Here is a 12,600-nt window from a genome sequence, read left to right as displayed (position 1 = left end):
CCTAGCCAGAAGCAATTTTATCAGTGTTAAACATTAAACCTTTTGAAAAAGAGCTCTTTAAAAACAATCAAGTTGGAACATTTTCATAGAGTTAACACAGCTGGGATTTCCCCAAACTCTTGCTATGCTTTCAATGTTTAGGCTCCAGAACTGCCACATTGCAAAAAGAGAAGTCTAATGGTACCATTCAGCCCTAATTCCAACACAGTCTAAAAGAACAGAGGAAATATGATTAGAATCAATGGTTTTATTGAAGGTTAAGGTACTCAAATGTTAACAGGTCATAGGCAAAGGGAAGAAACAGAAGTCTCAGATGCGTTGGTAGAGGAGGGAGTGTACAAACAGCTCTGCCCGACAAACATTCCGGATCCAGGGCTTCCATACTTCAAGGCTTGATTTCTCATGGGTCACTTTCCATTCAAAGGATTTTAGAGACCAAATGCAACAGGATTCCTTCAGTTACCAACCAAGAGTCTTTGGGTCTTCTCTCAGGCAAGGCATCCAGTGAAAATAAGATCTAGTTTTCAGATTCCTCTGGAGGATTAAAAAGTCTCTTTCGCATTGCGTTGCCAAGCTCCCTGCTCTTGTTCCTCTTTTCCATGTACTAGAAAATAAAAGGAAGGGGAGAGAAAAGAGACAGCAGATTATGTCACTATTTACATACTAAGCTTAAAACATATACACAAATAAAGATATATTTTAAAGGTGCAAGAGGGGTTCTTAGGTAGAGTGGGAAAAAAGTAAAAGCAGATTCAAGTTGAAAAAACTGAGTACATGTAAATAGCTGGACATCAAAATCTTTCAGCCGTCAGATATAGAGAGGAGCCAAAGAAACAAAAGACTAGTGGCAGAGCACTAACCAGGAACTCCCGCTTCCGTCCCCTGAGCCCTGACATTCATATCTCTGAGGTACCTACTTGATTTTCTGGGCCAGTAACCTCAAATATAAGGAGTTGGGCTAGATAATCTTTAAGAAGTTTTCTAAGTCTAAAGTTTTGACTCAAGAGTTCTAACATATCTTCTGGAATAGTAGCAATTTTCAAACTTGTTTTTTTCTTCATCAAAGGGCCACTTCAAATAACAGATGAAGCACCAGGTCTCTTTAACAAAAACATTCCTTTTATCTGTCCTACATTAATTTTCCTCATAAGACTGCTAGGCAGAGAAGGGCATTTTATTGCTTTAAAAGGTTAAAGAAGAAAATTCTAGAACATGGAGAGATACCTGCTCTGAGAAAAAAATTTGATATCTCTCTTCATATCATATGAAGCCTCTAAAATCAGCTTGGAAAGAGGATTCTAAAGGTAAGTCTTCAGAAGGCAGTACTTTGTAGCCAATAAAATAAGTCATAGAGCAAATTAAAACAGAGCTTATATTAATATATGTTATGAAATCGCCAAAGGGAGTCAAAGTGGCCCTTGAATAAAAAAAAAAATACAAAGGGTGACTATTATGTTATTCACAAAATGCCACCAAACAATGCAGAAACCAAACCAAACAAGTAAGAGGAACACAAGAGGACACTGCAAAAGTAGTATTAGTGATTATTTCAATAAAAAGGACAAAAGCAGCAACACAGCAGCAAAAAGAGGGTCAGAAAGAACTGGGCAGACCTTTTTTCTAGTTAAAAGCTTCAAAGAATGAAGTACTTCAATGACACATGAAGGAAATGGTAGGAGGAGAGCATTAGGAGCGGTAACTGGGAAACTGGGAAGCATTAAAAGCAGAGAGGAAATAAATGAGCACAGGTTTGGAGAACTGAAGGATGAAAGAACAGATAGAAAACAATCTATAAATCAGGAAATGAAGCAACATAAAAACCACAGAGAGGACTAGAAAGTAGTCAAGGAGAAAATCTGAAATTTATATGAAAACAAACTCGGACAAAATAAAAATTTAAAATTTAAAGGATTAAATCTACCAACATTCTTCTACCAAATAGTTCCTGACAGTTCAGGACCACCTGGGGGTGGGGGTGGGGGTGCGGAAATTTTCATATGAAGATATAATCACCAAACCAATGACAAAAATGACTAAACTGTGAGGATAAAAAAATCTAAACTTAGGAAAAAGGCTATCTTACACAACTGAAAGCACGTAAGAAATAAATACCTATAACAGATAAAACAGTATGGGCTTATTTTTCCATAATCTTATTAAAAAAGGAAGACAGCCCTAGGTTTAGTTTCCATACAAAATACCCTTTACATATAAAGAAAAAGTGTTTCAAAAATAGGTTAAAACACGTATACATATACTGATTTGTGCACATGAAGAAAATTATCAGAACTCCAGCCAGTTCTTCAAACAGTAAAGATGCTGTAAAGGGATTCCAGGAAGGAGGGAGGAAAAAAACCCCAAAGTAGAAACCAGGAACAAAGGATTAAAGATAGATGCTGAATGTCTTCAAATATCTAATACCTTTCAATATGAGGCTCATGGGGGGAGAAAGTTCAAAAGTACAGAAAATGAAAATTGGAAGGCAGATTTTTAGTAGTTACATATTTTTAAAGGTTCTGGACATAAAATTTCTGATGAATAAAACAGAAATGGAATTAAATTTCTTTTCAAAGATTTAAAATGTACTCTGTTCAGTCTGCGGTACCTACAAAAAGACAATAAACTTTGGCTATTTGCCCAAGTCCAAGTCATAGCCTAAAGCTGTGTTCAGGAAATGAGTCTTTCCAAACAAGTCAAACTAGATCCCTATGGGCTGTATATACTATAATTATAAAGAAATTCCAAATTTTAAAGCTGAAAAGAGCCTAAATCTAGCCTCTTCATGTTATACAGGAAATTGAGGCCCAGAGAATTTTAGTTACCTGCTAGAGCTAAAAGCTGATCAACAATTCTTTCTGCTGTACAGATTCAATTTCTCAAACCTTAAAATTCATCCAGAGGAGTTACAGTGATTATTATAAGATAGTCGCTTTCATGTATGTACATGCAAAACAATCAGCAATGTTCCAAAACTGGCCCCAGAAGACACTTTCATTTCCCCTCTTGACTTTAGGGGAAGACATACCTATAAAGTCAAGTTTTGGTGTTATATGAAAACTTGCAAAAAAAAAAAAAAACCTTAATAATGGTAGTAATAAATAATACTGCTCCAAAATATTCTTTCCTACTGCTCAACCATTTCCATCCTTTAATGTTTTCCTTACCTCATTCTTCAAGCATTTTCTCATCTCCCGATCAAGATCATTGCAATGACCAAAAAATTTCAGAATGTTGTGCTAAGAGGAAGAAAAGGGGTAAAATATTTCATCTCATAATATGCTAAGGTCTCTGGCTCAGAATTGAAATATTTAATGCATCACCTTGTCAATAAGCAAATAGCTAATAGTTACAGTTAACCCACAAGTACAAAATACACAAATAAATGGGCTTATTACCCTAGCATTCCTACAAAAAAGGAAGAAATGTTCTATAGGTAGAAATGAAAAATAAAAGACTTTTCTTTGATAGAAGCCTATTAACCTGCCAACCTCATAATGACCTAGTGAAAAGCATTTTATTACCTAATACCCTTTCTTTAAGGGCATGTTATCCATCCTCTATTACAGAGTGATGTCAAAATGCAGTGTAGCCATACTGACATGACAGTAACTTCCTTCATGAGCAAACACTCCTGTTCCATAGAAGAGTTACCTATGAAACGCTTGGTGCCAAAGCCATTTTCTCATTTGCCTCTATTCAAAACGTCATCAAAATAAATTAAAAACACATAACACTAATATTAACAGCCTGTATAGGCCATATAAACAAGTCACTAATTCACAATAAAAGGAAATCAATGCTTAACATTCAAAGTTGCTCTGCTTTTGCCATAATTAGTGTGTTTGCACATCGCCATTTTTAAGGGTAGGTCAGAGAGCATGGTGATCTCCTATAATAACATGTCCTAAGTGGTGAACTTTTAACAATAAACACTTTTTTCCTTTTCCTTCTAATTAAGGCTTTCATGGAAACCAGACAACACATAATTAGCAATAGTCATGCTATTAGTAACAGTCATGCTATTCCTTTTTTCCCTGTTTCTTTACCACTTTAAATGTACTTTTCTTGTCCACACCAAATAAATCATCAGTTTTTCTGGCAAGGATTTAAGGTTTCCTAGTGATTACCTAACGACCTCTTCAGGATAAATAATTCCTGTGCATAAACTACCTCCTTGACAATACAAAGGGACAATGCTTTTTCATATACCTTCTGGCCAAACAGAAACAATAGACAGGATTAAACTTTTAGAAAGTAAGACAATATGTCATAGTTTACTTTATATTTATTGATATCATCCCATATTCATACATCTTATTTTAAAAATTCAAGACAACAAAAAAATTTTTAAAAAAATTAAGGACAAAAGCTAATTTATACTCTCACTTTCACCTCAACATTAAGCCCAAATGAGAATACTACTCTGTGACATTACATGAAAAACAAACCCAAAAATGCCCCAGTGGCGTTGATAAAAGAAATGTCCATGAGTTAGGAGGAAAATGGATACATGTATATGTATGGCTGAGCCTCTCTGCTGTCCACCTGAAACTATCACAATATTGTTAATCGGCTATATTCCAATATAAAATAAAAAGTTGAAAAGAAAAGAAATGCCCTTGGACTGTACTTCTCTTGTATATACACGGCATGAGCCTCCAGTGCCTGGTGTCTATTTCTAGAGAGCAAACTGGCAGAGCTACTGATTGGATAGGTGAGTCAATCAGGGTCTGGAGGACAGTGTCCCAGCCACTAGGGACACAATAGTGAGTATGGTGGACCTGGGCCCCACTCTCATAGCTCAGAGTCAGAAGGAAGAGACAAAATATGAAGTGATCACTATACAGCAGCAGTTCTCAAAGTGTAGTCCCAGGACTGCTGCTAAGTCACTTTAGTCGTGTCCGACTCTGTGCAACCCCATAGACGGCAGCCCACCAGGCTCCGCCGTCCCTGGGATTACTCAAGACCTTTTCAGGAGAAGGTAAAATCTATCCTCCTAATAATTGGATCTTATTTGTTTTGTTCACTTTCATTCTCTCACAAGGGTACAGTGGATTTTTCCAGGGGCTACATGACCTGTAATATCACCACAGATTGAGCATAGTGGCAGATTATGAGAATCCAGCTGTATTCTTTTAAACCAAACATTAAAAAGAACTGCAAAAATGTAAAAGCAATGTCATTCTTTTCACCCTTTTATTGTTTGGAAAATAAGGTTTGTTTTTTTTTTTTAAGAAAAATAACTATTAACATGTAATGGTTTATTATTGTCATTTTTAAATAAATTAATATTTTTCAATTTCTCAGTTTTAACAAATTCAACAAATATTGATAGATATTAGCCCATAAAAACAAAAGTTCTTTGGGGTCCTCAATAACTCTGAAGAGTGTAAAGGAGTTCTGAGACTAAAAAGTATGAGAGTAACTGCCATAAAGTTGGAAATAATACATAAAGTATTACTGAAGTATAGCGGAGAAGGCAATGGCAACCCACTTCAGTGTTCTTGCCTGGAGAATCCCAGGGATGGCGGAGGCTGGTGGGCTGCTGTCTATGGGGTCGCGCAGAGTCAGACACGACTGAAGCGACTTAGCAGCAGCAGAAGTATAGAGTAATTATACCAAGGGAACCCAGGCCAAGAAAGAAAAGGAAGAGGAAATGACAAATTAATCAGAATAAAGCCTGGAGGAGGACAAAACCTTATCAAGCAAGTGAGAAGTGGAGACAGTGAGGAAACCTTTAAGTTAAGCAAAGGGGAAAAGCAAGTACAAAAGCCTAGAAGACAGAAACATGCTCCAGTACAACTGCAGACAGAGTGAGCAGGAAGAATGCGGGGTAGGAGGGTGGTCAAGCCCAAGTGTAAGTAGGGGCAGTACATGAAGGCCTCAAAACACAAAGAAATGTAGAATTTATTCTACAGGCAAAGGGAGCCATTAAAGGGGAACAATAATTAAACTTAGGACTGAGAGATCAGTCTAGATGCAATGCAAGTGAATTAAGACAGAAAAGTGGACAAAACAGTCATGGGACCAGGTGGCCCCAGTAAGATAATGTCAAAATCAACTGTGTTAAGAATAAACATATAAATCAGTGGAACAGACTAGAGAGCCCAGAAGTAGGCCCATTCACATATGGGCAATTGATTTTTGACAAAAGCACCAAGGTAATTTAGTGGGGAAAGAAAGCTCTTCAACAAGTGGTGCTGGAATAACTGGGTATTCACAGGCAGAGAAATAAACCTTGACTCATACCTAACAACATACACAAAAATTAATTTGAATCACAGACCTAAATGTCAAAAACTAAAACTATAAAATTTCCAGAAGAAAAAAATAGGAGAGGACTCTTTGTGAGCAGGAAATTGACAAAGATCCCTAGAACAAAAAAAAAACATAAACAATGAATAAAAAACCTGGTAAATTATTACAGACTTCATCAAACTTACAAACTCTTTGTAACACATCTTTAAGAAAATAAAAAAGGACACCACAGACTGGGAGAAAATATTCAAAACACAGTTATGAGACAAATGATTTGTATGCTGAATGATAAAAAGAATTTTTACAACTCAACAACAAGACAAATACCCAATTTTTAAATATGGGCAAAAGACATTATGTGAATAGCCAATAAGTACATGAAAAGATGCCTAAAGTCATCAGCCCAAGGGAAACACAATTTAAAACCAAATAATATACTATTACACATCCACAGAATGGCTAAAGTTAAAAAGACTTACAATATCAATTCTTAATCTAGATGTATGGTGGAAATAGTTTGCTGAAAGTGTATTGCCATCAACAACATTCTTAGAAACAGTAAAAATATTGGACTTCACAGGTCATCAACATTCCTTACTACCTCACTTTTAGTCTTAAAATTTTACTCATTTAAATAAGAATCTGATATATCTACAGTTTATGAAGAACATGAAGGAAATAATGCATCATGCAAAGTTAAAGAAAAACACAAATGCTTCTTATAACTGTCTCATACACCAAATATATTAAAAAAAAAAACTGTGACATCTGTAAAAATGTCAAATTTAATGCATTGCAAAAATGGGCCTATTTTCTATTTTGGTTTTAAAAACAGAATTTTATTTCCATTCCACTAACCAGGAGGGCATGACAACCCACTCCAGTATTCTTGCCTAGAGAATCCCTATGGGCAGGGGAGGCTGGCTGGCTACAGTCCATGGGTCACAAAGAGTCGGACAGGACTGAATGACTAAGCACACAGCAACCATTAAGTAAACCTGCCAAATGAGGCCAGTCATAATTTAAATCTAGTTAACACGTAATTATAAAAAATGTTTCAACTTCCTTTAAGCACATAATGATAGATGTCAAGGAACATGCATTGTAACTACTATGTATCACTTCAGAAGCTCCCTAATAAAACTACCAGGCTTGACTTCTCCTCAGCATAAAAAGGAAGTAGTTTCTAAAAATAAATCACAAGCATCAGCTGCTAATCTTTACTAAGCTAAGACCTATAACTAAGACATTATCATTTCCTTCTATTAATGGAGATAACATTTTACATCAGTGTATTGTATCTAGATTTCATTGTTGCTTCAGGGTTATTTTCTGAACTCTTACATTTTTGTGACATTCCTTAAGCAAGTTAATCAAGACGTTGCATTCTTCAGTGTGCAAGTGTGGAGATAAGTCAGGATGCATCTTTAGGAGGAGATGGAACACAGCAGAGCAACCTGTGGATACAAGAGTGTCTTGAATATGTGTGACTGTATTTGTTAATGCGACCTAAAATTATTTTCTGTAAGAAACTTCAGTGACCTTTATCAGAAAAGAAAGGTGACCTTAGGCAAATTAAACCTGAGCCTCACCTTCCTATCCAATGACTTAGATTCTGTGGCTTATCAGGAGTATTTAGAGAACATGCAGGTTCAGAAAAAAGCAGACTCAAGAGACCCGATCCTCGAAACAGGTGCTTAACCAGAAACAGCTTGCCTATGTTAACAAGCCTGACTTCAATTACTTTTCCCATATTCCTGAAATAGATTACAACTCATTTTATTCAGGTAAAATCCTACCAATGAAGAGAACTGGGCTATTAATCCTTTGTAAATGTATAAGGGTTAAAGGGCCATTAGTCAGTCTCACATTAGTGTGAATTAATATAGACTGCTTTCTTCCTAAGTAACATCTGGCTGAGAAAATCTAACTAAACCATGAAGAGAAACAAGAAGCAGATGTGGATTTTTTTTTCAAATTTAGCAGATCTATCTATAAAATGCAATTATTACAATGAAAACAAGAAGCTAAAAAATCCCTGAAATTAGGTTTAATTGGTTCATTCACAAAAAAGAAAATTAGTACCCAAGGCCTAAGATAAAACATTATTTTGAGGTGTTTGCTCTAGGTTACATTCACCTATTTCTCTATTCACCCATTTCTCTCTTAAACCAATTCTTTATAACCCAGAAGAGATTATCAAAGGAAAGAACCAATTAACTACTTTAGTCTTTTAAAAGTTCAAAGAAAGAAAATATAAGAGAAATCATGACAGTAGGTTGGGCAAAAGTGAGTGAAGTCGCTAAGTCGTGTCTGACTCTTTGCAACCCCATGGACTGCAGCCTACCAGGCTCCCCCGTCCATGGGATTTTCCAGGCAAGAGTACTGGAGAGGGTTGCCATTTCCTTCTCCAGAGGATCTTCCCGACCCAGGGATCAAACCCAGGTCTCCCACATTGTAGGCTGACGCTTTACTGTCAGAGCCACCAAGGAAAGATACATCAACATTCATAAAAGAATAAATTGGTTAAAACTTATCAAAATTAAAAACTTTCCATTTTCAAAATTAAGAAAATAAAAAGACAAGTCACCCTTTGGGTGATAATGACACATCAATGTAGGCTCATCAATTGTAATTAACATACCACTCTTGGAGGATGTTGACTGTGGGAGAGAGGCAGGGCATGTGTGGGCAGAGGGGGCCTAGGGGGTTTCTCTGTACTTTCTGCTCAATTTTGCTATGAACCTAAAACTGCTCTAAAAAATAAAATAGTGTGTAGCTGCTCTACAAGCTACACACTAAAGGAAAATATTTGCAAATCATATATGACAAAGGATTTGCACCTAAAATATATAAAGAAAGTGTACAAACAATCCAGTGTTTAAAATATACCCCCAAAATGGGCAAAAGATTTAAATAGATATTTCACTGAAGAGGATATAGGAATGGTTAATTAAGTACATGAAAAATGCTAAACATCACTAGTCACTAGGGAAATGGAAATTTAAACCACAATGAGACACTACTATACATCCACCAGAATAGCTATAATAAAATAATTAGACAATAGCAAGTACTGCTTACAATGTGGTGGAAAGGGATCTCATACAATGCTACTGGGAAGGTTAAGTAGTACAGACACTTTGGAACGCTATTTAGTAGTTTCTTAAGTTAAACACAAATTTAACATATGACTTAGAAATTTCTCTCCTAAGAACACACCCAAGAGAAATGAAAACATATATCCCCACAAAGATTTATATATGAATGTTCATAGCATTATTCATAATAGCCAATGCTGGAAACAATCCAAATGTCTAACAACCAAGTACTGGATAAACAAATTTGTGTATCTACTCAATGGGACACTATTTAGCACTAAAAAGGAATAAACTTATACATGTGCCAACATGGAGGAATCTCAAAAGCACTAAGCTAAATGAAATAAAGCAGACTCAAAAGACAATACTGTATGATTCTATTTATATGCAACGTCTAGAAGAGGCAAATTTGTAGAGGCAAAAGCTGATCAATGTGGAGGTCCAAAGTGAGACCTCCAAAGTGACGATTAATTTGCAAACGGCAAAAAGAAAACTTTGGGTGACAAAAATGTTCTAAAATAGGATTGTGGTAATGGTTGCATAATTGTATAAGCTTATTAAAATCACTTAATTCACTTAGAATGGGCAAATTTTACAGTATGTAAATCATGCCTTAATAAAGCCGTGAAAAAAGTTTCCAGAAATTCAAACAGCCTATCCACCTTCTACTCTTGACAAACGAAATCCTTAAAAATGACTAAACAAATAATTGCAGAGAATTATACCTACTACTTCAGATTTCAACTTATAAATGTATCAAATCACTGTCCCACTGGGTGACTAATAACCTCAACCCCACCCCCTGCCACACACACAAACATACCACAGCTAAAGATCACAAATCAGACCATTGCGCCAAGTTAAAATACTTGAGTATTTGAAATGGAAACTGAAAACGCAGCCAAGTTCAAGTTTTATTTGCCTGTCACTGACTACAATCTTTTTAAATGATATAAAAATTGTGCCTCAGAAAAATGAGGTCTCATACAGTACAGCAATTTAAGTCATCTAATATTATACCAATATTATACACCTACACTTACATATAGTAAAAGTTATCTGGCTTCTGCCTTGCTTATTTTTTCTGAAGGAAGATGTATACTGGTTTTAGTCATCTAGAAAATGTCTTTAACATTTTATTTTGTAAGTGTATTTATCAAAATATTTTTACATATATCTATGAACCAGCCTTCAAATGTGTGCTTTTACAGTTCAGAAACAAACTTCTGAGGTACTGAAAAGCCCTCTCTAATTGGCAAAGTAAATACTTAAGACACTTGGGTACTGAGATAAACACACATATGCACACTGTATATAAGCAAAAATATATACCATGGTACATTTTTTTTTCCTCCCTCCTTAAAAGTTTACTTCAAATATGTACGCTACTCTACACATAGCCATGATGTACCTCTACCTACTTATCTTCCCGTCTACCTACTTATCCTAGATGACTATATCAAATAAGAAAATGGTTTCATATATAGTAGTTTCCTTTTCTTGTACTTGGTGAAAGCTACTATTTAACTTAAAGCTCTAAACACTTATATTGTCCCTTACCTAACAAATTCCTCGTTTTATCAATCATTCCCCTCTTGCCTCTACCCCATTTTTTAGTTAGATATTCTCTTCCTCCCCCTTCCTTCCATCCACCGGCGTTGGCTAACTGTTGGTGCATACACATATGTACTGGGGTACTCTTGGGTGTAATATACTAAGTATAACTATAAAACAATAACACTGTTCTTAGAGCACATTTAAATGAGTGCTGACACCTTTCAGTACTCATCCTTAAAAGCCTATTCTAATAACACTATTATAACTCAAGTAACATTTTATGAAATGAATAAAAGTCAAATATATATTCCATATTCTTATTTTTAAAATCTGTTCAAAGCCATAACAATATATTATTAGAGTAGAAATAATTTGTTGAATACTTACCATGTGCAGGCACAAGTCTCATAATTCTTCCAATAACTGTAGGAAGCAGGTAACTTTTTAAATTCAGTTAAACCATAAGAAATTGCTTTTTTGGAGGTCAAAATATGCGTTACTCATATTTTCATAGCAAAACTAAGCCCCACGTCACACAGTAAATAGCAGAGTTACTACCCAACATAATCTCTCACCATGATAGATTTCTCCCACTTTCAAAATAAGAAAGATATACCTTCCCAGCAGTTTGTGAATGAAATAAATTCAGATAGAAAAAACTACTCCCCAAACAACCTCCGGTTAGCTACAAGTTCAACAGGGACTAACTGCAGGCTGAGGTTCAAAGAAGTCAATGTAATACTATCCTGTACTACTAGAAACAAGAGTATCTGTCTACATTAAGAAAAAGAAAAGTATTGTGCTTGTCCTGATCATGTCCAGAACACTGACAATTTGAATATCCCTGGGGCCAATGCTCAGGAAGGAGATGGCTCTGACATTAGGTTTAAACAGGAAGCCATTCATGAAATTGGGAATATTTACTAAGAGAAACCCACAACAGAGAAAATAGATAAAAGGAACAGCCAGGTTAAGTAGGACAAGTAATGGATTTGAAGGGAGAAGATGTCGGTCTGAAGGTAAAAACTGTGGACAAAGCTATTCACAAGTTGTATCACTTTGGCTACTTAATCTGAAACCTGAGTCTCTTCTTCCGTAAAACGGAATTAGCTCTAGACCTATGTTAAGAGTAAGTGTGACAAATGTAGTATCATTAGTATATCTGAAGTGCTCTGTCACCTGATGGGAAAGGCTGAACTGAACTGACTCTGAGATGTGTCCGAGGACAGGACTGGAAATCAAACTGGAAGTTACAGGGGCAGATGTCATTTTCCTGGAGCTGTCCAACATTGAAACAAGCTGCTGTGTGAACTTCTAATTTATCTGGCCTCCTGTGCCCAAGAGACTGGCTAAGTTAAGTAAGGATGTCACAGAGTATATTCTTACATTGCATCCTTAAGTTTTTTCTCAAATCTAAGTTCACAATTAAATTTAAGCCATTTCCAAAAATAAAATTTGCACTCAAAGGATAAACACTTGTTACTGTTAAGAATACAGAAAAGTTTCAAAAGGTAGCACCAAGATAATTACAAACACACACTGTATAAAAAAAAGTGAAGGAAACATTCATTTGTGGTATGATTTAGTGTAGGGGTGTTCTAACAAGAAAGAGAGAGATAACTCTATTCAGTTATTTAGTTAAACACAAAACTTCAGTTCCACTTTTATACTGGCATTTAGAAAC

General features: G+C 35.6%; 1 protein-coding gene across 3 annotated transcripts in view; it reads right to left on the bottom strand.

Moving 5' to 3' along the window:
- Window positions 1-229: 229 nt before the first annotated feature.
- The window catches only part of CMC2 (C-X9-C motif containing 2), a 15,670-nt gene continuing 3,299 nt past the window's right edge, over window positions 230-12,600 (bottom strand). The window contains exons 2-5 of one of the 3 annotated variants that reach the window (XM_081513580.1): window positions 11,304-11,339; window positions 7,603-7,715; window positions 3,165-3,236; window positions 230-604 (exon numbers count right to left, since the gene is read on the bottom strand). In XM_081513580.1, the coding sequence (XP_081369706.1) occupies window positions 518-604; window positions 3,165-3,236; window positions 7,603-7,715; window positions 11,304-11,325 (294 nt within the window). In that variant the 5' untranslated portion in view covers window positions 11,326-11,339 and the 3' untranslated portion in view covers window positions 230-517. Of the gene's footprint in view, window positions 605-3,164; window positions 3,237-7,602; window positions 7,749-11,303; window positions 11,340-12,600 lie in introns of all 3 variants that reach the window. The other 2 variants (XM_081513581.1, XM_081513582.1) reach the window with 2 other exon arrangements.

Source organism: Giraffa tippelskirchi, chromosome 7 (assembly GCF_054371585.1).
Source record: "Giraffa tippelskirchi isolate mGirTip1 chromosome 7, T2T-mGirTip1v1.2.pri, whole genome shotgun sequence".
NCBI lineage: Eukaryota > Metazoa > Chordata > Mammalia > Artiodactyla > Giraffidae > Giraffa > Giraffa tippelskirchi.
Note: the sequence above shows the minus strand (reverse complement) of the source record. Positions and strands in the feature narration are given on the sequence as shown.